Source organism: Somniosus microcephalus, chromosome 5 (genome assembly GCF_052327205.1).
Source record: "Somniosus microcephalus isolate GS21.2 chromosome 5, FLI_Smic_1.0, whole genome shotgun sequence".
NCBI lineage: Eukaryota > Metazoa > Chordata > Chondrichthyes > Squaliformes > Somniosidae > Somniosus > Somniosus microcephalus.
The window spans coordinates 15,706,017-15,730,623 of record NC_140991.1 but is presented as its reverse complement, the minus strand read 5'-3'; the positions used below and the strand labels follow the sequence as shown (position 1 = coordinate 15,730,623).

The 24,607-nt window shown below is 47.7% G+C and overlaps 1 protein-coding gene across 1 annotated transcript in view; it reads left to right on the top strand.

Moving 5' to 3' along the window:
- The window catches only part of parp10 (poly(ADP-ribose) polymerase family member 10), a 36,228-nt gene extending 12,249 nt beyond the window's left edge, over positions 1–23,979 (top strand). Inside the window, exons 4-8 of the mRNA XM_085987190.1 lie at positions 5,108–5,240; positions 6,874–7,968; positions 14,584–14,720; positions 19,883–20,051; positions 20,900–23,979. Coding sequence (XP_085843316.1) covers positions 5,108–5,240; positions 6,874–7,968; positions 14,584–14,720; positions 19,883–20,051; positions 20,900–21,195 — 1,830 coding nt within the window. The 3' untranslated portion in view covers positions 21,196–23,979. The remainder of the gene's footprint in view (positions 1–5,107; positions 5,241–6,873; positions 7,969–14,583; positions 14,721–19,882; positions 20,052–20,899) is intronic.
- The last annotated feature ends 628 nt before the right edge of the window (positions 23,980–24,607 follow it).

Genomic DNA, 24,607 nt, shown 5'->3' with positions numbered 1-24,607 from the left:
TGCAGCGCTCCCTCAGTACTGCACTGGGAGTGTCAGCCTAGATTTTTGTGCTCAAGTCTCTGGAGTGGGACTTGAACCCACAACCTTCTGACTCAGAGACGAGAGTGTTACCCACTGAGCCACAGCCGACACTAAAGGAGGCCATTTGGTCCATCGTGCCGGCTCTGTGAAAGGGCTCTCCACTTAGTGCCACTGCTCCGCTCTTTCCCCACAGCCCTGCAAATTTTTCCTTTTCAAGTATTTATCCAATTGCCCTTTTGGAAGTTACTATTGAATCTGCTTCCACCGCCCTTTCAGGCAGCGCATTCCAGATCATAACGACTCGCTGTGTAAGAAAAAAAAATTCTTCTCATCTCCTCTCTGGTTCTTTTGCCAATAACCTTAAATTTCAGTCCTCTGGTTACTGACCCCCCTGCCAGTGTAAATGGTTTCTCCCTATCTACACGATCAAACCAGAGGCCATTAATATAAGATAGTCACCAAGAAATCAAATAGAGTCATAGGGGGAGAAATTGGGTGAGTAGCGCCACCTATTAGCGCCTAAAGAGGCAGCCAGTGGCTGTAGCGCCACTGGCCGCGCCTCCCGCGATATTCAGCGGGGGCGCTAATGGTGGCGTTAGCCTGTTGCGCTGCGCCGCCACCGATGACGTCATCGGTGTGCGCAACGCCCCGATCGCGATATTTGGTAGCAGCGCCGTTCGCTACCCGCGCCCGGTTCACGGGGCCTTGCTGTGCCGGCAGTGGCGCAAGTTAAGGTGGAGGTGCGGGGCGGCCGCCGAAGAAGGCAGCCGCCTGCCAGCACCTCCATCCCCGGCCTCCTGACCCGCACCCCCCCCCCGCGGCATTGCCGGCTGTTTCCCGAGAGCCCGGCACTTCTCCTCGGTGCCGGGCTCTTTTGCCGGCACTCGCGATCGCTCATCGCGCTGGTGCAGGCCCCTCCCCCTTAACAATGGGAGGAAGGCCTGCAGTACCGCAGTGTGCCGTGCCGCAGCGTGTGGCGCTGCGGCACGTTGCGCTGCGATATTCAGTTTCAGCGCCCTAAGAGGGACGTGGAGCGCCTCGAGCCTCGCCCCGTCTCCCTCTAGGGGCGCTGAAACTGAATTTCTTGACGTTCGTTAATGCTCCGAACGCTGCGCAAAAATCAGCGCCCAGGCGAACTTGGCGCCACTTTGGCGCCTCAACCCAATTTCTCCCCCATAGAGTTATACAGCACAGAAAGAGGCCCTTCGGCCCATCGTGTCCTCGCCGGCCATCAAGCCCTGCCCATTCTAATCCCATTTTCCAGCACTTGGTCCGTAGCCTTGTATGCTATGGTGTTTCAAGCGCTCATCTAAATCTAAATAGGGAATTCAGAAGAAACTTCTTTACCCAGAGTGTGGTGAGAATGTGGAACTCGCTACCACAGGGAGTGGTTGAAGCGAATAGTATAGATGCATTTAAGGGGAGGCTGGACAAGCATATGAGGGAGAAGGGAATAGAGGGTTATGCTGATAGATTTAGATGAGGAAAGACGGGGGGAGGCTCGAGTGGAGCATAAACACTGTCATGGACTGGTTGGGCTGAATGGCCTGTTTCTCTGTAGTATATCCTATGTAATCCTATGTAAATCGCTTTGTAATTTTGAACACCTCGATTAAATTGAACACTGCAGTCACGTACTGCAGCTTATGAACCGAACACTGAGCACCAGTCACCGCCTCACCCTCCTCTTCACTGTTCCAATGATAATCCTTGGGATAATTGAACTAGTTTGATGTCTGCTGATCATGTATTGGCCATGATATTTTCTATGATCAACTGCAGTGGGCACATAAAACTATCAAACTGTGTAAAGCACCAGCTGTATAATTATAGAATTCTTCCACATTTGGGTTCGCGGGACAGCGACTCTGATTTGATAAGGCTATGAAAAAAAAAAAGCTGATTGAATTCCAAGTTTTATTATGAGGTATAGAATATAAAAGCTCAAGAGGTAATGTTGAGCCTATATAAAACCTTAATCAGACCTCAGTTAGGGTACTGTGTGCAGTGTTGGGCTCCACACTATAGGAGAGATATTTAGAGAGGTTCACTAGGCTGCTGCTAGGTATGAGGACGTACAGTTCTGAAGAAAAGGTGGGTCGTGTCAGAACGATGCAGATTATGGGGCGATATGATAAAGTGTCTAAAATCCTGAATGGATAGGACAGGGTAAAGGGGAACCGGTAGTTGAGGGGTGAAGAATAAAGGGTCATAGATGCAAGATTAAATGTAAGAGATTTAGAACAGAGGGCAGGAGAAACGTCTTCACACGGAGAGAGTTGTGAAGCTGCAGAATTCGCTTCCAGGGCTGGTGCTCGAGGCAGAAACTGTGTAGATTGGAGAGGGGGGATAAAGGGACATAGGAACAGGGCGGGTAATGTTTGCGTGGAGGGTGAACGCTGGGCCAAAGGTTTGTGTTGTAAATTCTGTTTTTTAATGTGTTTGGAGCGAGTATTTTGAGCTGTACCACACGAGGGTGACGTCTTGTTTTTTGCAGGTCTGTCACTGGTGGTGTTGGCGCTGGGAGTAGTTTGAGGTCATGAATTCCAAAAGTTGTGTAACATTGAAGTGTAATATCTCCTATTGCATTTTAGTATTAGTGCGCTTGCTAACCCGAGATACAGCATCGATGAGTATTACTTTACCTAATTATTGGTGATTGTCGAAAGAATACTGCAGCCAAGCACACGTGTGAGCAATGTGACAAAGGCCCCCCTCATATAATTGGGAGACATGATCGATACGCATCATAGGAGGGCAAGTGTGCAATCTCGGCTCGGCTCGAGTGACGTGTATAGATCCCAACTGGGCTTCAGTTTTCACCATTTATAACATCATTGTGAGCCCTGAATGGGTTTCCATGTGGTATCTGTTGTTACTTAAGGATAAATTAGCACCGTTAGCACAGTCCTCTGTCAGAACAGTGGGTCAAGGGTATTTTGTGGGAGATGGGGCTGGTTGGAACCTGAATGTTTGAAGGTCTGTTCGGTGGGTGAGAATGCTGGATACTTATTTTATCAACTCGAGGGAAGTGTACTATCTCTTTTTAAAAAGAAATACATTCTCGAGATGTGGGCGTTGCTGGCAAGGCCGGCATTTATTGCCCATCCCGAGTTGGCCTACGAAGGTGGTGGTGAGCTTTCTTCTTGTACAGCTGCAGTCTGTGTGGTGAAGGCGCTCTTTGTAGCGGTTTCATAAAACTGAGTGACTCGCTAGACCACCTCAGGGAATCTAAGAGTCAGCCACGTTGCTGTGGGACTGGAGTCACGTACAATCTGGACCGGTTAAGAACGGCAAGTTTCCTTCCCTGCGGGTTATCCAGCAGCTTCATGGTCACTGACGCTGATACCAAATTATCTTTTAAATTGAATTCCAATTCCAATGGGATTGGAACTCGTGTTCTCCGAACTATTAGTTCAGGTCTCTGGATTACTAGTCCAGCACCTCCCAAACCCGCGACCTCTTCCACCTAGAAGGACAAGGGCAGCAGGCGCATGGGAACACCACCACCTCCAAGTTCCCCTCCAAGTCACACACCATCCTGACTTGGAAGTATATCGCCGATCCTTCATCGTCACTGGGTCAAAATCCTGGAACTCCCTCCCTAACAGCACTGTGGGAGTACCTTCACCACTCGGACTGCAGCGGTTCAAGAAGGAGGCTCACCACCACCTTCTCGAGGGCAATTAGGAATGGGCAATAAATGCCGGCCTTGCCAGCAATGCCCACATCCCATAAACAATTTTTTTTTTTAAATAACCACTACACGACAGTGGGAGGAACCCATTATTGTACAAACCTGCACTGTAGGAAAAACTGGAAACATGCAATGTAAACTGAAAATGGTGGCAGTGCACAGATAGTTTGTGAGCTTGTGAGAAAGATAGATTAATGTTTCAATGTTTTAATTTCAACAGAGGTGATAGAGGGTCGGAGGTTAAAATCCCTGAACACCTGTACACTGTAGGGTATCAGATCATGGGTTTAAAAAAAATTGTTCTAGGGAATTAAGAACCAACTACATAATGGGTTCCCTTACCCGAATGACATCAGTAAACTAGTTGGGTTGCTAGTTCAGTACCATAACCACGAGGCTACCATACCTGCGCTTCACATGCAGGCTGAGCCAGGTCCACCACCTTCCGCCAGGTGTTGCCTTTATCAGCATGTTAGAGAGGCAGCTACTGTCAGATTATTCACTCCTTAAAGGGACTTTTTCATCGCACAGCTCTTAAACTCACAGTAGAGTCTGAGGTTAAAAAAAAAAAGGGGACCATGTCGGACCAATTGATCTTTTCCTGTTTCTACCCTGCGACAGTAAATAACATGGAGGATGGGTTCGGCATTCAGGCCCTTACGTTTTGGTGGCCATGACAATCTGGCTCTCAGTACACCGTCTAGAGTAACACGCTGTATACATTTATGTCACTTAACTCACTGAAAAGCTACTCTGGCCCCTGTCTGCCTGAGGTAGCCCTGTAGTCGGCCCTTGGCGTCTTGTGTTGATCCACTATCATATCGATGTAGGATGTAGATTCTTCCCCATATGTGAGCGTGCTGATAAAGGGTGTGGATTCTGCCCCTTTCCCACAAGCTGGGTTTCTGCAATCAGGACAGGGGCCAGAGTAGCTTTTTAGTGAGTTAAGTGGCATAAATGTATACAGCGTGTTACTCTAGAAGGTGTCCTGAGAGCCAGATTGTCATGGCCACCAAAACGTAAGGGCCTGAATGCCGAACCCACCTTCCATGTTATTTACTGTCGCAGGGTAGAAACAGGAAAAGATCAATTGGTCCGACACGGTCCCTTTTTTTGAGTGACCTGAACACCACTTTACCCGACTCTGTTCTCTCCAGAGAATGAATTTGCTCTGGTTTGTGAGCTTAGCCAGGAGCAGTGTCGCCTTTTAAGAGCATATTAGTAGCTCCAGTGAGGCTGGGTATACCCAGAGTAAGAGCTCCACTGGTGCTGCAGCTTGAGGTCAGCAGCCACTGTACTTAGACCGGACAAGGCTGGGGTCGCAGAGCTGCTCGGCTCCGCCCCTTTCACTTTACTGTTGCTAACGCTGTCCTGATCTTTTCTAATCAGCACCCCCTGGAAATCCAAAGCAACCAGGCAACACCGAGTTTTGGAAGAGATGTTTCCGACAGCACGGAGCTCCCAGCACAGCAGCAGCAGTTGGTGAACATTACTGATCCAAATGGGAATATCCCGGATCTTGGTAAGTGCAAGATATCTTGTATATAATGCTGTGTTTCAACAGGTGCAACAGGACTATTGAGCTATAAAACGCCAAAAGAATTATGTTGGTTCTTGGCTATTGAGCTCTACTTACACTCGACAGCAATAAAGGGTTTGAGGAAAAAATGGCAATCAGATTTGGATTTGACTCTTCATTCAATAGGGAGCATGCTTGCACAGAGTTGGTGTGTCAATGCACACTGGCACAGGTTGGCAGGGCACCAATGCACAGGTTGGCAGGGCACCAATACACAGTGACACAGGTTGGCAGGGCACTAATGCACAATGACACAGGTTGGCAGGGCACCATTACACAGGTTGGCAGGGCACCATTACACAGGTTGGCAGGGCACCATTACACAGGTTGGCAGGGCACCATTACACAGGTTGGCAGGGCACCAATGCACACTGACACAGGTTGGCAGGGCACCAATGCACAGTGGCACAGGTTGGCAGGGCACCATTGCACATTGCACAGGTTGGCAGGGCACTAATGCACAGTGGCACAGGTTGACAGGGCACTAATGCACAGGTTGGCAGGGCACCATTGCACAGTGGCACAGGTTGGCAGGGCACCATTGCACAGTGACACAGGTTGGCAGGGCACCATTGCACAGTGACACAGGTTGGCAGGGCACCATTGCACAGGTTGGCAGGGCACCATTGCACAGTGGCACAGGTTGGCAGGGCACCAATGCACAGTGGCACAGGTTGGCAGGGCAGCAATGCACAGTGGCACAGGTTGGCAGGGCACCATTGCACAGGTTGGCAGGGCACCATTGCACAGGTTGGCAGGGCACCATTGCACAGTGACACAGGTTGGCAGTGCACCATTGCACAGGTTGGCAGGGCACCATTGCACAGTGACACAGGTTGGCAGTGCACCATTGCACAGGTTGGCAGGGCACCATTGCACAGTGACACAGGTTGGCAGTGCACCATTGCACAGGTTGGCAGTGCACCATTGCACAGTGACACAGGTTGGCAGTGCATCATTGCACAGGTTGGCAGGGCACCATTGCACAGTGACACAGGTTGGCAGTGCACCATTGCACAGGTTGGCAGTGCATCATTGCACAGTGACACAGGTTGGCAAGGCACTAATGCACTGGCACAGGTTGGCAGGGCACCATTGCACAGGTTGGCAGTGCACCATTGCACAGTGACACAGGTTGGCAAGGCACTAATGCACAATGGCACAGGTTGGCAGGGCACCATTGCACAGGTTGGCAGGGCACCATTGCACAGGTTGGCAGGGCACCATTGCACAGGTTGGCAGGGCACCATTGCACAGTGACACAGGTTGGCAGGGCACCATTGCACAGGTTGGCAGGGCACCATTGCACAGGTTGGCAGGGCACCATTGCACAGGTTGGCAGGGCACCATTGCACAGTGACACAGGTTGGCAGGGCACCATTGCACAGGTTGGCAGTGCACCATTGCACAGTGACACAGGTTGGCAGTGCACCATTGCACAGTGACACAGGTTGGCAGGGCACCTTGACATTAAGCAACAGGGTGTAATTATGTGGAGTCAGGGGCCTGTGATGTGGAGCAAAATTAGCACAAACATAACTTTCTTGCACATTTTTCATGCTGATCTTTTTTTCAGATGAGATCCGGAGTTTGCTCGCATCAATCGTCGAGCCTGAAGCTGCATCCGGTCAGGGAAGAAAGAGCGAAGATGGGAACGTCTTGACTTCCCAAAGAGCATCCGACGGCAGTGAAAATGCTTCAGTTGAAGAAGATCTCTATACCGACCTCCCATCTCGTGTGTGCTCTGATGCTAGTAATGATGTCGTGGAGGAGGAAGCTCTCATTGACGTTGACACCAAAAGCCAGCAGGAAGACAGTGGAGGCAACTGCGAGGATGGGGCAGGCGATGGGAGCACTTTGGATGGCGCTGGGATGATGGCTGTAGACGATAAAGATGTGGATGATGATGCCCAGTTATATCTTGCCTTGCAGTACTCCATGGATAGCAGACACCAGCAGACAAGAGAGGAGGAAGAGTTTCAGAAAGTCCTTCAACTTTCAAAAGAAATGGCCACGAGCCAGCAGGAAAACCATCTGGAACTTGCCTTTCGGCTGTCCAACATTGAGAGCTCCGAGGCCAGCCTTGAGGAAGCCATCAAAATGTCCATGGCAGAAGCTGCGCAGACCTCCAATTCTGCCCAGTTAACAATCTATGGCAATTTTGACATGGACATCGACCGATTAGTAGATGAATTGGAGAGGAACATCCGGTCACATCTGCGGGAAGAATCAGTGAAGCACAAGTGCTTCCAAAACTTGTCCAAAGATTACAAGAGTTACCTGGAATACCTTCAGCGGAAGCATGCCGTCACCATCACCGTACAAGGGACTGAGGTCAAGGTTTGCGGGTTTGCGGACTACACTGTGCACGCCAAGGAGCGCGTCCTTCAACTCATGCACTGGGCTGTCCAAGAAGGGATGTCAAAGATTGAAGAAGCTACGCTAGCCCAATCTGTCCAGTGGGTGAGACACAGTCGGCAGGGTGTCACCGTTCCTTACACGCCAAAAGCGGGCGCTTTCATAGAGAAAGCTTTTCAGCAGAAGCAGAAGAAGATCGATGTGCTATTCGACAACAAGCCTTATACCATTGACTTTGAACAAATGCAGGAATACAGCTTGGGAGCAGCAGAGTCCCTTCCAATTGAGAGGAAGTCTCTTAACAGCCCAATTGGTAATTATATTTCCAATGTCTGTTTTGTACAGATGTATATTAAGAACATAACAATGCATAAAATGTGAAAACACAGTTTAACCAATTAGCTCCGACACTTTTGCAGCCCCATTACAAACTCTACCCCCTCATTTAATTGTCTGAAGGATAAATAATCCTTGATCTCCAAAGATAATTGAACAAGGCTCTAGAATATTCATCAACCCTGGCCTACTCTCCTCCAACCCAGCAGCAAAGGGAGCATCCCTGGAGAGAAGGCATTGAGGAATATGGTGGGTAGGTGGGGCTGGTCTGTGAAAAGGCTCGTTAGGGCTGGTCTGTGAAAAGGCTCGTTAGGGCTGGTCTGTGAAAAGGCTCGTTAGGGCTGGTCTGTGAAAAGGCTCGTTAGGCCTAGTGGCCTTTCCTTCCCCTCAAAAGCTCTTGTATTCATATTTCTTGTGGGGTACTTCATGGAATCATCACTTTTTAAAATTCATTCCTGGGATGTGGGCGTCGCTGGCAAGGCCAGCATTTATTGCCCATCCCTAGTTGCCCCTGAGAAGGTGGTGGTGAGCCGCCGCCGCCTTGAACCGCTGCAGTCCGTGTGGTGAAGGTGCTCCCACAGTGCTGTTAGGGAGGGAGTTCCAGGATTCTGACCCAGCGACGATGAAGGATCGGCGATATATTTCCAAGTCAGGATGGTGTGTGACTTGGAGGGGAACTTGGAGGTGGTGGTGTTCCCATGCGCCTGCTGCCCTTGTCCTTCTAGGAGGTGGAGGTCGCGGGTTTGGGTTTGGGATTCCATGTTATAATAACGCTTTGTGGATTGGCCCAATAAATGGCCCATTGCTTCCACTTTGTTCCTCCGGGGATAATGGGCAGTTTATGCCCCCAAGTTTACAATTCATCAACTGGCGGAAACAAGTGTTTCGCTATTCACACACTCAAATCCTTTCCTAAAGTCTCCATTAAGTCCCTCCAGCCACCTTCCTTTCACATGAAAAAAGGCAAAACAAATTGGGGCTTTCTTCGTTAGTGTAAGGACTCGTTCCCATTGTTCTGTTGAATCAGGGCTGGACCCCCTTGGCCTTGGCCTTGTTAGCTGAAACAATGTTAGAACAAAGCACACAGACCTGCAGTGAGTGTCAGCAACTTCACCGCACACTGTCGCACCCAAGCTCCGAAAAGTGAATCCAAGCTGCCACATGCTCATTGGCCACTAGATGGAGCCAGTGTATTAATCATCATAGAATCACAGAATGGTTACAGCACAGAAGGAGGCCATTTGGCCCGTCCAGCCCGTGCCGGCTCTCTGCAAGAGCACTTCAGCTAGTCCCACTCCCCCGCCCTTTCCCCATAGCCCTGCAAATTTTTTCCTTCAGGTACTTATCCAATTCCCTTTTGAAAGCCGTGATTGAATCTGCCTCCACCACCCTTTCAGGCAGTGCATTACAGATCCGAACCACTCGCTGCGTAAAAAAGTTTTTCCTCACGTTGCCTTTGGTTCTTCTGCCAATCACCTTAAATCTGTGTCCTCTGGTTCTTGACCCTTCCGCCAATGGGAACAGTTTCTTTCTATCTGCTCTGTCCAGACCCCTCATGATTTTGTACACCTCTATCAGATCTCCTCTCGATCATCTCTGCTCTAAGGAGAACAATCCAGCTTCTCCAGTCTCTTCACGTAACTGATGTCCCTCATCCCTGGAACCATTCTTGTAAATCTTTTCTGCATCCTCTCTAAGGCCTTCACATCCTTCCTAAAGTGCGGTGCCCAGAATTGGACACAATACTCCAGTTGGGGCCGAACCAGTGTTTTATAAAGGTTTATCATAACTTCCTTGCTTTTGTACTCTATGCCTCTATTCATGAAGCCCAGGATCCCGTAAGCTTTTTTAACCGCTTTCTCAACCTGCCCTGCCACCTTCAACAATTTGTGCACATACACCCCCAGGTCTCTCCGTTCACGTAACCCCTTTACATATTTCCCACATTACAACAGTGACTCCACTTCAAAAAGTACTTCATTGGCTGTAAAGTGCTTGGTGACGTCTGGTGGTCGTGAAAGGCGAGATAGAAATGCAAACCTATCTTTCTTTAGGATTGTACCCTTTAGTTTATATTGCCTCTCTTTCTTCCTACCAAAATGTTTCACTTCGCACTTTTCTGCGTTAAATTTCATCTGCCACATGTCCGCCCATTTCACCAGCCTGTCCATGTCTTCCTGAAGTCTATCACTCTCCTCCTCACTGTTCACTATACTTCCAAGTTTTGTGTCATCTGCAAATTTTTTAATTGTGCCCTGTACACGCACGTCCAAGTCATTGACATATATCAAGAAAAGCAGTGATCCAATACCGACCCCTGGGGAACCCCACTGTATACCTTCCTCCAGTCCGATAAACAACCGTTCACCACCACTCTCTGTTTCCTGTCACTGAGCCAATTCCGTATCCAGGCTGCCACTGTCCCTTTTATTCCATGAACTTCAACTTTGCTGGCAAGCCTATTATGTGGCACATTGTCGAACGCCTTTTGGAAATCCATGTACACCACGTCAACCGCATTACCCTCATCAACCCTCTCTGTTACCTCATCAAAAAACTCGATCAAGTTAGTTAAACACGATTTTCCTTTAACAAATCCGTGTTGGCTTCCCTTAATTAATCCACACTTGTCATTAATCTAAAAAGAAAGATTTATTTATTTAGTGCCTTTCTCGACCTCAGGATGTCCCAAAGCGCATCACAGCCAATGAAGTACTTCTTGTAAAGTAGGAAATGCAGCAGCCAATTTGCGCACAGCAAGCTCCCATAAACACCAATGAGATAAAATGACCGGATAATCTGTTTTTTGTGATATAAAAACATAAAAAGCTGGAAATGCTCAGCCGGTCAGGCAGCATCTGTGGAAAGAGAAACAGAGTTAACGTTTCAGGTCGGTGACCTTTCGTCAGAACTGTTTTTTGTGATACTGGTTGAGGGATTAATATTGGCCAGGAAACTAGGGAGAATTCCCCATCTCTTCTTGAAATAATGCCTTGGGATCTTTTACATCCACCTGATAGGGCAGGCGGTGTAACGTCTCATCCGAAAGACGGCACCTCCGACAGTGCGGCCCTCCCTCAGCACTGCACCGGGCGTGTCGGCCTAGATTTTTGTGCTCTAATCTCTGGAGCGGGGCTTAAACCCACAACCTTCTGACTCGGAGGCGAGAGTGCTGCCCTCTGAGCCAGGGCTGACATTTAATAAAATTATGCAAACCATTGGTTTGTATTTATTTCGAAACAAGTGCCTGTTGGAATAGCTGACGTTTGGAAAAGATGTCACTCATGCTGGAGAATGAGTGACTATGTTGTGCCTGGGGATATTTCGAGACATCCAACCTGGTGCCTCTGGTGCAATTTCCAGACACCATCCCCATTAGCAAAGCGAAGGTAAGACAGCAATTATTTTATTGTAGGATGCTGCCAGATTAATTTGATGGGAATTTGGGTGATTAGTACAACTGTGTAAGAGTCTCTGAGCACAATCTATCAAACATTGGATATGGAAGTGGCGCCAGAGGATAGGCGGATTGCCAAGGTAACATAATATAAGAAATAGGAGCAGGAGTAGGCCATTCGGCCCCTCGAGCCTGCTCCACCATTCAGTGCGATCATGGCTGATCTTCTACCTCCTCTCCACTTTCCCGCCCGATCCCCATATCGCTTGATTCCCCTAGACTCCAAAAACCTCAGCCTTCAATATACTCAACGACTCAGCGTGCACAACCCTTTGGGGTAACATCTCCATTCAAAAAAGGAAGAATGGGATAAACCAGGTAGCTAGAGACCAGTCAGCCTAACTCACATAGAAAGACATAACGAAAGAACAAACTTGCATTTATATAGCGCCTTTCAACGACATCCCAAAGGGCTTGGGGGGAACTTGAGGATAATAAACTTGCAGGGCTACGGGGATAGAGCGGGGGAATGGGACTGACTGGATTGCTCTACAGAGAGCCGGCACGGACGCGATGGGCCAAATGGCCTCCTTCTGTGCCGTAATGACGCTGAGTGTCATAGTATGATAGAGCACAGAAGGAGCCCATTCGGCCCACCGTGCCTGTGAAAGCTCTTTGAAAGAGCTCTCCAATTAGTCCCACTCCCCTGCCCTTTCCCCAGAGCTGTATAATTTTCCCATTAATTATTTATCCAATTCTCTTTTGAAAGTTACTATTGAATCTGCTCCCACAGCCCTTTCAGGCAGCGCATTCCAGATCTCAACAACTCGCTGCGTAACAATGTTTCCTCATGTCGCCTCTGGTTCTTTTGCCAATTGCCTTAAATCCGTGTCCTCTGGTTACTGACCCTCCTGCCAGTGGAAACAGTTTCTCTTTAATTACTCTTATCAAAACCAGTCATAATTTTGAACACCTCTATCAGATCTCCTCCGACCCTTTTCTGCTCTAAGGAGAACAACCCCAGCCTCTCCAGTCTCTCCACGTAACTGAATTCCCTCATCCCTGGTACAGTTCTAGTAAATCTCTTCTGCACCTTCTCCAAAGCCTTGAGATCCTTCTTAAAGTGTGGTGTCCAGAATTGAAAACAATACCCCAGCTGAGGCCTAACCAATATTTTATAAAGGTTTAGCATAACTTCCTTGCATTTGTAGTCTATGCCTCTATTTATAAAGCCATGGATCCTGTATGCTTTTTTAACAACTTGTCCTGCCACCTTCAAAGACTTGTGTATGTGAACTCCCAGAAATCTCTGTTCCTGAACCCCCTTTAAAATTATACCATTTAGTTTATATTGCCTCTCCTCATTCTTCCTACTAAACTGTATCACTTCTCACTTCTCTGGGTTAAATTTCACCTGCCATGTGTCTGCCCATTTCACTAGTTAACTATGTCCTCCTAAAGTCTATTATGATCCTTCTCACTGTTTACTACATTTCAGAGTTTCGTGTCATCTACAAACTTTTAAATTATACCCTGTATATCCAAGTCCAGGACATTAATTAATATATATACAGGAAACTTTGTGCTATCCGGCACCCACGGGACCGAGCTGCTGCCGTTGCCTCAAAACTGCCATACTCTCCAGAGTTAATGTTGAGAGATACGGAGATTCTTATCTCCGTATTTGACAACAAACACTGTTGCTTAGCAACAGCTTCTAAACACTCGGGTGTGGCCCTAAAGCTCTGTAGCTGAAACTGTTGCTATAGCTACAGACCTTGCACAGCTTGACTGTTCAAACAAAGCAAAAAAAACAAACAAAAAGAATAAAAAACGGCGGCTGATTTTTGCCGGTGGCTGCAGATTGCCGGATAGCTCACCTCCGGATAGCACAAAGTTTCCTGTATCAAAAAGAGCAGTGGTCCTAATACCGAACCCTGGGGAACACCACTGCATACCTCCCTCCAGTCTGAAAAACAACCGTTTCTGCTCTCTGTCCTTTAGACAATTTTGTATCTGCTGCCACTGTCCCTTTTAATCCAATTGGTTTTAATTTTGCTAACAAGTCTATTACATGGCACTTAATCAAATGCCTCACATCAAACGCACTACCCTCATCAACCCACTCTGTTACTTTATCAAAGAACTCTATCAAGTTAGTCACACATAATTTGCCTTTAACATTAGCTCATACTTTTCCAAGTGCCAGTTAACTTTGTCTCGGATTATTGTCTCTAAAAGTTTCCCTACCACTGACGTTAAGCTGACTGTAGTTGCCAGGTTTATCCCTCTCCCCTCTTTTAAACAGGGCTGTAACATTTGTAACTCTCCCGTCCTCTGGCACCACTCCCATATCTAAGAAGGATTGAAAGACTGTGGCCAGAGTCTCCACAATTTCCACCTTTACTTCCCTCAGCAACCATTGGGACCGGGTGACTTTTCTACTTTGAGTGTTGCCAACTGTTTAAGTACCTTCTCTTTCTATTTTTATCCTATCCAAAGTCGCTACTGTCTCTTCCTTTACTGCTACACTGGCAGCAGACTCTTCTGATGCGAAGTATTCATTTAGTACCTCAGCCATCCCCTCTGCCTCCACAAGATCTCCTTTTTGGTCCCCAATCTATCCCTCCCTTTCTTTGACTACCCTTTTACTGTTTATATGTTTATAAAAGACTTTTGGGTTCGCTTTTGTGTTAACCGCTAATCTATTCTCATACTCTTTCCCCGCCACCCCCCCGCCTTATTCCCTTTTTTAGATCTCCTTTGTATTTTCCGTATTCAGCTTGGTTCTCTGCTGTATCATCAACCTTCCCGCCAGTTGAGTAGTTCTGACGTGAGGCCACTGCGGAAACACGGCAGCCAATTTGCGCACCGCGATGTCCCGCACGCGGCCGTGTCCCTCAAACAGCAATGAGATAATGACCGGATAATATGTGATGTTGGTTGAGGCATAAATATTGGCCAGGATGCCAGAGAGAGCTCCCTTGCTCTATTTCAAAATAAGACCATGGAATCACTATCTATAATGATCTGGCCTTGCGTATAATATCAAAATTTGCAGACAATGGGAAAATCAGGCATCTCGTTAACTGTGAAGAGGACTGTAAGCAACTTTGGAGGCGAGGGTGGGGTTAGATGTCACATGATCAGACTCTTGTACATTTACTGATTGGGAACCTGATGTCATTTTCCCAGATGCGGATGTGTCATCTTTGGGCTCGGGACAGATCGAGCTAGTCCGGCTGGATGAAGCGTCCGAGGAATATTCTAAAATGATCCGAAATTTTTACGACACCCTGCAAGACTTGCACAATAAAATCCGCATTATAAAGGTCAGAATGAAGCAATTTCAACTCGCACTTTTGCCAAACTCGCTCACTGCTAAAGATGATTGTGGTGGGGGGGGCAAGGGTGAACAGGGTCGTGTACGCTGTCGTTTTACTTCCAGGATGTGGTCTTGAATCTGGCTCCAGCCTATGTTTTTTTAAAATTCATTCATGGGATGTGGGCGTCGCTGGCAAAGCCAGCATTTATTGCCCATCCCTAGTTGCCCTTGAGAAGGTGGTGGTGAGTCACCGCCTTGAACTGCTGCAGTCCGTGTGGTGAAGGTACTCCCACAGTGCTGTTAGGGAGGGAGTTCCAGGATTTTGACCCAGCGACGATGAAGGATCGGCCGATATATTTCCAAGTCAGGATGGTGTATGACTTGGAGGGGAACTTGGAGGTGGTGGTGTTCCCATGCGTCTGCTGCCCTTGTCCTTCTAGATGGAAGAGGTTGTGGGTTTGGGAGGTGCTGCCGAGGAAGCTTTGGCGAGTTGCTGCAGTGCATCTTGTAGATGGTACACACTGCAGCCACGGTACGCCGGTGGTGGAGGGAGTGAATGTTTAAGGTGGTGGATGGGGTGCCGATCAAACGGGCTGCTTTGTCCTGGATGGTGTCGAGCTTCTTGAGTGTTGTTGGAGCTGCACTCATCCAGGCAATTGGAGAGTATTCCATCACACTCCTTACTTGTGCCTTGTAGATAGTGGAAAGGCTTTGGGGAGTCGGAGGTGAGACACTCGCCATAGAATACCCAGCCTCTGACCTGCTCTTGTTACCACAGTATTTATGTGGCTGGTCCAGTTAAGTTTCTGGTCAATGGTGACCCCCAGGATGTTGATGGTGGGGGATTCGGCAATGGTAATACCGTTGAATGTCAAGGGGCGGTGGTTAGACACTCGCTTATTGGAGATAGTCATTGCCTGGCACTTGTGTGGCACAAATGTTACCTGCCAGTTATCAGCCCAAGCCTGAATGTCGTCCAGGCCTTGTTGCATGCGGGCATGGACTGCTTCATTATCTGAGGAGTTGTGAATGGCACTGAACACTGTGCAGTCATCAGCGAACATCCCCACTTCTGACCTTATGATGTAAGAAGTCACAAGCTTTCGGAGCGCTGCTCCTTCGTCAGGTGAAGTGGAGAGATGCCTATAGACACAGATTATATAGTCAGAGAATAATGCCAGATGATTACAGGTAATCTTTCTAACTGCCATTTATCACCCCTCGGCAGAGAGATAATCACAGCAATCAAAGGTGTGAATGGTGTCCAAACAGGTCAGTCAGGAAAACATTACATCAAAGAACAGTGAGGTGGGGTCACAAGGGGTCAAATGTTGCAGATGCTGGGGTCTGTATGAAGAACAAAAAACAAACAAAAAAACATTTTTTTTGCTGGAAATCACAGCAGGTCCGGCCGCATCTGTGTAGAGAGAACAAGCCAACGACGACTCGAGTCTGGATGACCCTACGTCAGGTGGGGTTACATGTAGCGTGACATGAACCCAAGATCCCGGTTGAGGCCGTCCTCATGAGTGCGGAACTTGGCTATCAGTTTCTGCTCGACGATTTTGCGTTGTGTGTCTCGAAGGCCGCCTTGGAGGATGCTTACCTGAAGATCGGAGGCTGAATGTCCTTGACTGCTGAAGTGTTCCCCGACTGGGAGGGAACACTCCTGCCTGGCGATTGTTGCGCGGTGTCCGTTCATCCGTTGTCGCAGTGTCTGCATGGTCTCGCCGATGTACCATGCTCCGGGGCATCCTTTCCTGCAACGTATGAGGTAGACAACGTTGGCCGAGTCACATGAGTATGTACCTGGTGGGTGGTGTCCTCACGTGTGATGATGGTATCTGTGTTGATGATCTGGCATGTCTTGCAGAGGTTGCCGTGGCAGGGTTGTGTGGTGTCGTGGTCGCTGTTCTCCTGAAAGCTGGGTAATTTGCTGCGAACGATGGTCTGTTTGAGGTTAGGCGGCTGTTTGAAGGCGAGTAGTGGAGACCTTATGATGGAGGGAAGGTCATTGATGAAGTAGCTGAAGATGGTTGGGCCTAGGACACTGCCCTGAGGAACTCCTGTAGCGATGTCGTGGGGCTGTGATGATTGACCTCCAACCATCTTCCTTTGTGCTAGGTATGACTCCAGCCAGTGGAGAGTTTTTCCCCCGATTCCCATTGACTTCAGTTTTACTAGGGCTCATTGATGCCACACTCGGTCAAATGCTGCCTTCATGTCAAGGGTAGTCACTCTCACCTCACCTCTGGAACTCAGCTCTTTTGTCCATGTTTGGACCAAGGCTGTAATGAGGTCGGGAGCCGAGTGGTCTTGGCGGAACCCAAACTGGGCATCAGTGAGCAGGTTATTGGTGAGTTAGTGCCGCTTGATAGCACTGTCGATGACACCTTCCATCACTTTGCTGATGATTGAGAGTAGACTGATGGGGCAGTAATTGACAGGATTGGATTTGTCCTGCTTTTTGTGGGCAGTTTTCCACATTGTCGGATAGATGCCAGTGTTGTAGCTGTACTGGAACAGCTTGACTAGAGGCACGGCTAGTTCTGGAGCACAAGTCTTCAGCACAATACCCAGGATGTTGTCAGGGCCCACAGCCTTTGCTGTATCCAGTGTACTCAGCCACTTCTTGATATCACGTGGAGTGAATTGAATTGGCTGAAGAATGGCTTCTGTGATGGTGGGGACCTCAGGAGGAGGCCGATATAGATCATCCACTCGGCACTTCTGGCTGAAGATGGTTGCAAATGCTTCAGCTTTGCTTTTTCACCCGCGTGCTGGGCTCCACCATCATTGAGGATGGGGATATTCATGGAGCCTCCTCCTCCTGTTAGTTGTTTAATGGTCTACCACCATTCACGACTGGATGTGGCAGGACTGCAGAGCTTTGATCTGATCCGTTGACTGTGGGATCGCTTAGCTCTATCTTTAGCATGCTGCTTCTGCTGTTTAGCATGCATGTAATCCCCCACCCAGAGTACATTCTGTGCCCTTGCTACTCTCAGTGCCATGAGACTTCATGGGTCCAGAGTCAATGTTGAGGACTCCCAGGGCCACTCCTTCCCGACTGTATACCACTGTGCTGCCACTCCTGGTGGGTCTGTACTACCGGTGGGACAGGACATACCCAGGGATGGTGATGGAGGAGTTCAGGACATTGGCTGAAAGGTATGATTCTGTGAGTATGACTATGTCAGGTTGTTGCTTGACTAGTCTGTGGGACAGCTCTCCCAATTTAGGTACAAGTCCCCAGATGTTGGTGAGGAGGACTTTGCAGGGTTGACTGGGCTGGTTGTGCCATGTCTGTAGCTGGTGCTGGGTGGTCCGTCCGGTTTATTCTTATTGTTTTTCGTAGCGGTTTGTTACAACTGAGTGGCTTGCTGGGTCATTCCAGAGGGCAATTAAGAGTCAACCACATTGCTCTGGGTCTGGAGTCACAAATAGGCCAGACCAGGTAAGGACGGCAGATTTCCTTCCCTAAACCAGATGGGTTTCAAGGTAAGGGGCAGGATGGGTTTTCACGACAATCCGATAGTTTCATGGTTATCATTACTGATACTTGCTTTTTAATTCCAGATTTATTGAATTAACTGAATCTAAATTCCCCAGCTGCTGTGGTGGGATTTGAACTCACGTCTCTGGATCATTAGTCCAGGCCTCTGGATTACTAGCCCAGTGACATTACCACTATGCTGCTGTTCCCTATGGTGTGAAAGTTCACTCCTTATGGTGATTATGAAGTTCTACACAAAGAGTGGGGCAGTTTACCTGTTCCCAGCAGAGACACACCCACAAGACAAAAGTGTCCCGGATTCGGCAGCAATTGACCGTAAATTTGCAATCTCACAGAGAACCATCACTGCCACTGGTGGGCAGGTGTAATTGTAGCGTGACAAGTTCACATAGGTAGTTCCCATTATAAATGTGGACATAGTTGATGGGAAGTGCACGCAGATTTAAATTAATGTAAATAATATCAAATATTACCTAAACATAAGGATAGAAAATACTACTTTTCATAATGAGGACTGAATTACGTCCCCGTACCCCCCACTTTAATCCCACTTCACCTGAAGACTATACTTGGTCTTTACTCCCCATGTGCAACGCTGTGGGAGATCGACGCATGTTTAATGAATAACGCCACAATGTCTCAAAGTGCTTCATACAAGAAAGTACTTATCGAGTGCAGGGAGCGGTGTTATGTAGAGCAACACGGCAACCATTCCGCACAAACAATAGCAATAAGGTGAATGATGAGTTAAGCTGTGTTTTGAAGGTACCAGCGAACATCCTGTGGGATTGGTGGTCTGGGGTCTAGAGCAGGATTATGTTGTTGAGCTGCTAACTTGTCCTGGGCCTTTCTTTACGGTCACTGCTCTAAATAGACATTCAAGTCATTGCAATTGGTTGTAAGCCGCTCAGGTCATTCACAAGCAAGTTTAACTGTTTGTAAATCTCAGGTTCCTGGGCAGTGATTGGCTTTCTCTGCTTTAAGGTTGTTTTTCCATTTGTATCCAGGTGTGTGCCAGACTTGTGAAGAACATTTACTAGCGCAAGGTTGTTTTTTTTGCCGTCTATACTGGTGGCTTTCCCACGGCACGGTGAATCAAGGATTTGGCATTTTATAACCATAGAGGTGTTATGCCTCGTAATGTAGAACATATTTATGTTGAACGAGCAAATCAAATTGTGGTTTAATTAAATGGTACTCTGGGATTAGAGTTATACAGCACAGAAAGAGGCCCTTCGGCCCATCATGTCTGCGCCGGCCATCAAGCCCTGTCTATTCTAATCCCATTTTCCAGCACTTGGTCCGTAGCCTTGTATGCTATGGCATTTCAAGTGCTCATCTAAATGCTTCTTGAATGTTGTGAGGGTTCCTGCCTCTACTACCCTTTCAGGCAGTGAGTTCCAGATTCCAACCACCCTCTGGGTGAAAAAGTTTTCCTCAAATACCCTCTTAACCTCCTGCCCCTTACCTTGAAACTATGCCCCTGGTTATTGACCCCTCTACTAAGGGGAAAAGTTCCTTTCTATCTACCCCCCTCATAATTTTGTACACCTGATTGAATAGTGCCACTCATTTTCTGGGGAAACTGAAGCTTTCTCTGATTGAAAGATAGCCTGGGGTTAACTTGAATTTGTCCCTGACTGTTGGCTCAGGTGGAGAAGGTGAATAACCCACTGCTGTACCAACAATACATGCTGAAGAAAGCCAGCATCGTGGCCACCCAGCCCAACGTCGAACAAGTCCTCTACCATGGGACGAGTGAGGAGAGCGCCAAAGAGATCTACATGCACGGTTTCAACAGGAGCTTCTGTGGAAAGAACGGTAAGAGTCGGTAAACTCGTCGACAGCTTGGCCACGTGAGTAGTTAACACTCCGAGGAGGAGCTTCCAGGGCGACCGCGCGGAGTGGAGTCTGATTACTCCTTAGTTTATTCCCCGTCATGTAATTTTTCCAGTATATACAGAGTGTGTGTGGACAGGATTTAACTTAACTCCAGTCCTCACCACTTAGTTGAGTCAGGGCAACTAGGGTTGGGCAATACATGTGGTCTTTCCAATGTTGCCCACATCCTGTGAACAGAGAATCATTGGAACAGGAGTAGGCCATTCGGCCTCTGGGGCCTGTTCCGCCATTCAGTTAGATCGTGGCTAATTTTTGCACCTCAACTCCATTTACCTGCCTTGGTTACCCTTGCCAAAAAAAACTATTGATCTCAAAGTCTTGAAAATGTCAATAGAGACAACACCCACAGTCTTGGCGGGGGGGGAGAGTGTCAAATTTTCACTCCCCTTGGTGTGGAGAAAGCACTTCCTGATTTCCCTCCTGGACGGCCTAGCTCTAACTTTAAGATTATGCCTCGCTGTTTAGGACTCCCCCACCGGAGGGAAACGTTTCTCTCTATCGAATCCCTTTGTCATTTTAAAGACCCCAATTAGATCACCCTTCAACCTGCTTTACTCGAGGGAGTACAGGCCTAGTTTATGCCACCTGCCCTCATAATTTAACCCGTTAAGCCCCGGTATCATTCTGGTGAATCTGTACCTGCTGCCTGAGGCATTGGACGGGCTTATTGTAGAACAGTCCCCCAGCAAGAGTTGGTGCCTTCGGGTGGGAAGGGGAAAAATTTGGCAAGGGAGGAGAATAACGTGTTTGATGCGATTGTTTTTCAGCGACTGTCTACGGGCAAGGTGTTTATTTTGCGGTAAATGCTGCCCTGTCGGTACAGAACCAGTACTCCCCCGCCAATGCCAGCGGACATAAATTTGTGTTTGTGGCAAAGGTCCTGACCGGAGCCTACACTATTGGAAAGTACGAGATGAAGACTCCGCCGCTGAAAGAGAACAGTGAGATGCCGCTCAGATACGACTCCCTCGTTGACGATTGCAAAAACCCGAAAATATTTGTCATCTTCAATGACACCCAGTCGTACCCGCAGTACCTCATCACCTGCCAGAGGAACGGCTAGCTCCGTGCAACTCCTCCGGATTATTCTGCTGCTGTTTTAGCCTCGTTGAACCCACCCTCTCCTCCCCGGGCTGGTAAACTCCATCCAGGGGAGGTTTGCCTCAATCCACTGTGCTCCGGGATGGCCAATCAGGCAGTGGATGTGCTCGTGGCAGGCTGATTCTCAGATTTGTCTTTTTAATTCTCCACCCCACGCCGTTAGCTCGCATGGGTCAGCTTCTCTGTATCGCAAGGTTCCTCCTCCTTCAGGAACGTAGATTGAAAAGTCATTCCAGTCGTAGGGTCGGGTCGGTCCTGGACTTATTCTCTGCTGTCAACTGCATTCTGAGCGAGCTGCCTTACTGCCATGTTTCTGTTCATTTTGGGAGATGAAAGGTTGTAGATTATATTATGTGTTTACACGTGTGTTTTTCCTTTTAAAAGAAAACCCACATTTTTAGAGTTATGGTTTGGGAACAATCAGTTTTTCTCGGGTGAGAGGGGCTGCTTTCCCTTCCTCTGACACAACCTCCATCTCCAAAGGTTGTTCGATTGTAGTTAGAGCCTCTGCTATTTCCTCTCTGACTTCCTTCAGCATTCTGGCATGTATCAAATACTTACAATTTTAGCAAATTGTCCCCCTTAGTTTAAAAATAAATATGGGACCCTAGGTTTTATAAATAGGGGTATAAGGTACAAAAGCAAAGATATAAAACTAAACCTATACAAATCATTGGTTAGGCTGTAGTTAGAATATTGTGCCAAGTTTGGGGCACATTACTTTAGGAAACACAGCAAAGCCTGTGGAGGAGGTACAGAGGGGATACCAGACATGACCGGGTTTTTAATAATGAGGATAAAATTAGGTCTTTTTCTATTACAACAACAGATTAAGAAGAGAACTGATCGAGGTGATTAAGTGGTAAATCAGGAAATCTTAGGAACAGGAGGAGGCCATCCAGCCCCTCAACCTTGTTTCCGTAACCCTTATTACCTATGCCTAACAAAATCTTATCAATCTCAGTTTTGAAAGCTCCAAATGACCCCCAGCCTCAACCGCTTTTTGCGGGGGGAGAGTTCCTGATTTCCACCAACCTTTGTGTGAGGAAGTGCTTCCTGACTTCACCCCCTGAACGGCCTGGCTCCAATTGTAAGGTTATGCCCCCTTGTTCTGGACTCCTGCACCAGAGGAAATCGCTTCTCTCCTATCAACTCCTTTAATCATCTTAAACACCTCAATTAGATCACCCCTCAGTATGCTGTACTCAAGGGAATACAAGCCTAGTCTGTGCAACCTGTCTGTATAATTTAACCCTTTTAACCCCAGTATCATTCTGGTGAATCTGCGCTGAACCCACTCCAAGGCCAATGTATCCTTCCTGAGGTGCGGGGCCCAGAACTGAACACAGTGACTCCAGATGGGGTCTGACCAGAGTTTTATATAACTGTAGCATAACTTTCCTCCCCTTTGTATTCCAGACCCAGTGATTTCTGTACTTGGACTTTTTAAATTTTGCCTTCCCATGTAATGTTGACTGGCTTAAGCTGCCTCATCCAAACTGTGAATGTTTGTTTACAACAGGAGCTGGTTTTGGTTTTTAAAACTGAGACGTTAGTGATTTTCCAGCCATGAACTGTTGGGAGTCTCCCTGTGCAGTATCTGCATTCCCTTGGCTACATGACCCATTCTTCACTCATTGAAACAACTCTAACTGCTGTTTGATTTATTAAAGTTTATTTTCCCAAATTGAATTGTGAATGCTTTGTGGCATATTTTATTTTCACCCCTGGGTCCAGTTATCAGGACTAGAGGAGTAAGATGCTCCTGTTTTGTTATAAAAAGGTTTGAAAGGGCAGATGGCACTGAGAGAGATTCACCTCCCACTCCCTCAAGCTCGTGAGTTCTTGAACACAGTGTGGCCTCAGGGCCCCAGGGCTCCCTCTTGTAACTCCTAGCCAGCGACTGTCAGGTGGCCCTGGGCCATGGGCGGTCAGCTGCTGAAGTCGACAGTTGGTGCTGTCAGTCAACAGAAGTCAAAGGGAGAAAAGCGAAACGCTTTTGAACAAACTGGGCAGCCTGCTGCAGGAGCCCGAGCCAGGATGACTCCAGGTTCTGGCCATGGTCTGTGCGGAGTTAGCTAATCTCGGCCGGGACGCTACAATTGACTTTGTGCCTTAGGGCTAGGAAGGTGAACGGTGTTCCCGGTGTCAAGGGGTATGGCGAGAGCGCGGGAAAGTGGTGTTGAGGGCAAGATTGGATCAGCCATGATCTTATTGAATGGCGGAGCAGGCTCGAGGGGTTGATTGGCCGAATCCTGCTTGTGTTTCTTATGTCACCCCTTCCATTGACTGCTCATCAGCCAGTGACTCCTGCTATCCAATCCAGTGCCGGGAGTGTGGGGTCAGGAAGCAGGCTAGACTGTGGTGGTTGAATAGTCTGTCGAGGCTCACACTTGACCAACTTATAACCATGAAATCATAAAATCTGACAGCACAGAAGGAGGCCATTTAGCCCATCGTGCCGGTACTGGCTCTTTGATCCAATTAGTCCCACTCCCCTACTCTTTCCCCATAGCCCTGTAAATCTTTCCAATTCCATTTGAAAGTTACTATTGAATCTGCTTCCACCACCCTTTCAGGCAGCGCATTCCCGATCACAACAACTCGCTGCGTTAAACAATGTTTCCTCATCTCCCCTCTGGTTCTTTTGCCAATTACATCATGTCGTAGAAAGGAGATTGGAGAATTGATTTAAATAAAACATATGTATGTATAAATAAATAAATGAGCAAACAAATAAAACATGCATTTGAGTTTTGTGTACTTCCTAAGATAGATATCTCTGACATTGGTCAGAAATTTGTCTTTAGCCTGTTTGATTCTGTATCCTTAGTCCCACTTTCATGATATACCTTGATGGAGTGTCCTGGATTTATCTTTCCTGTATCATTTAATATCTTATGTAGCTTTTTTAAGATCCCTTCTGAACTCCATCCTTTCAAAGCTGAACAGTCCAAGCCTCTGCCGTTCTTCTTTGTAACTCAGTCCTCTGATGCTAGTGGTCTGTCTCGTGGTTAACCTCTATACTGGCGCCGGGACTTGAATATATTCTGTGCGTCTTGGTGTCCAAAACTGCCCAGCGCGCCATACAGTGTTAATGCGCCGTCCCGTGTATGATGTGGATTTACTGAGATAACAATGCAGTGTTCAATTTGCTTCTTCACAGGGACCATACTTGGCAAGTGCCATGGTCTAATATTCTGGGATCTCTTTCAGCTTCAGCCTCTGCTAGTTTGACACCATTCCTGCATTATGTATGTGGCCCAGCTTTTACCTTCCAGTGTGCAGTAGCTTAACCGTGTTGATTTTCATCTTGCGCTATTCTGCCTATTTACAGGTTTGGACTAGCCATTTTTAAAAATGTTTTCAACTCA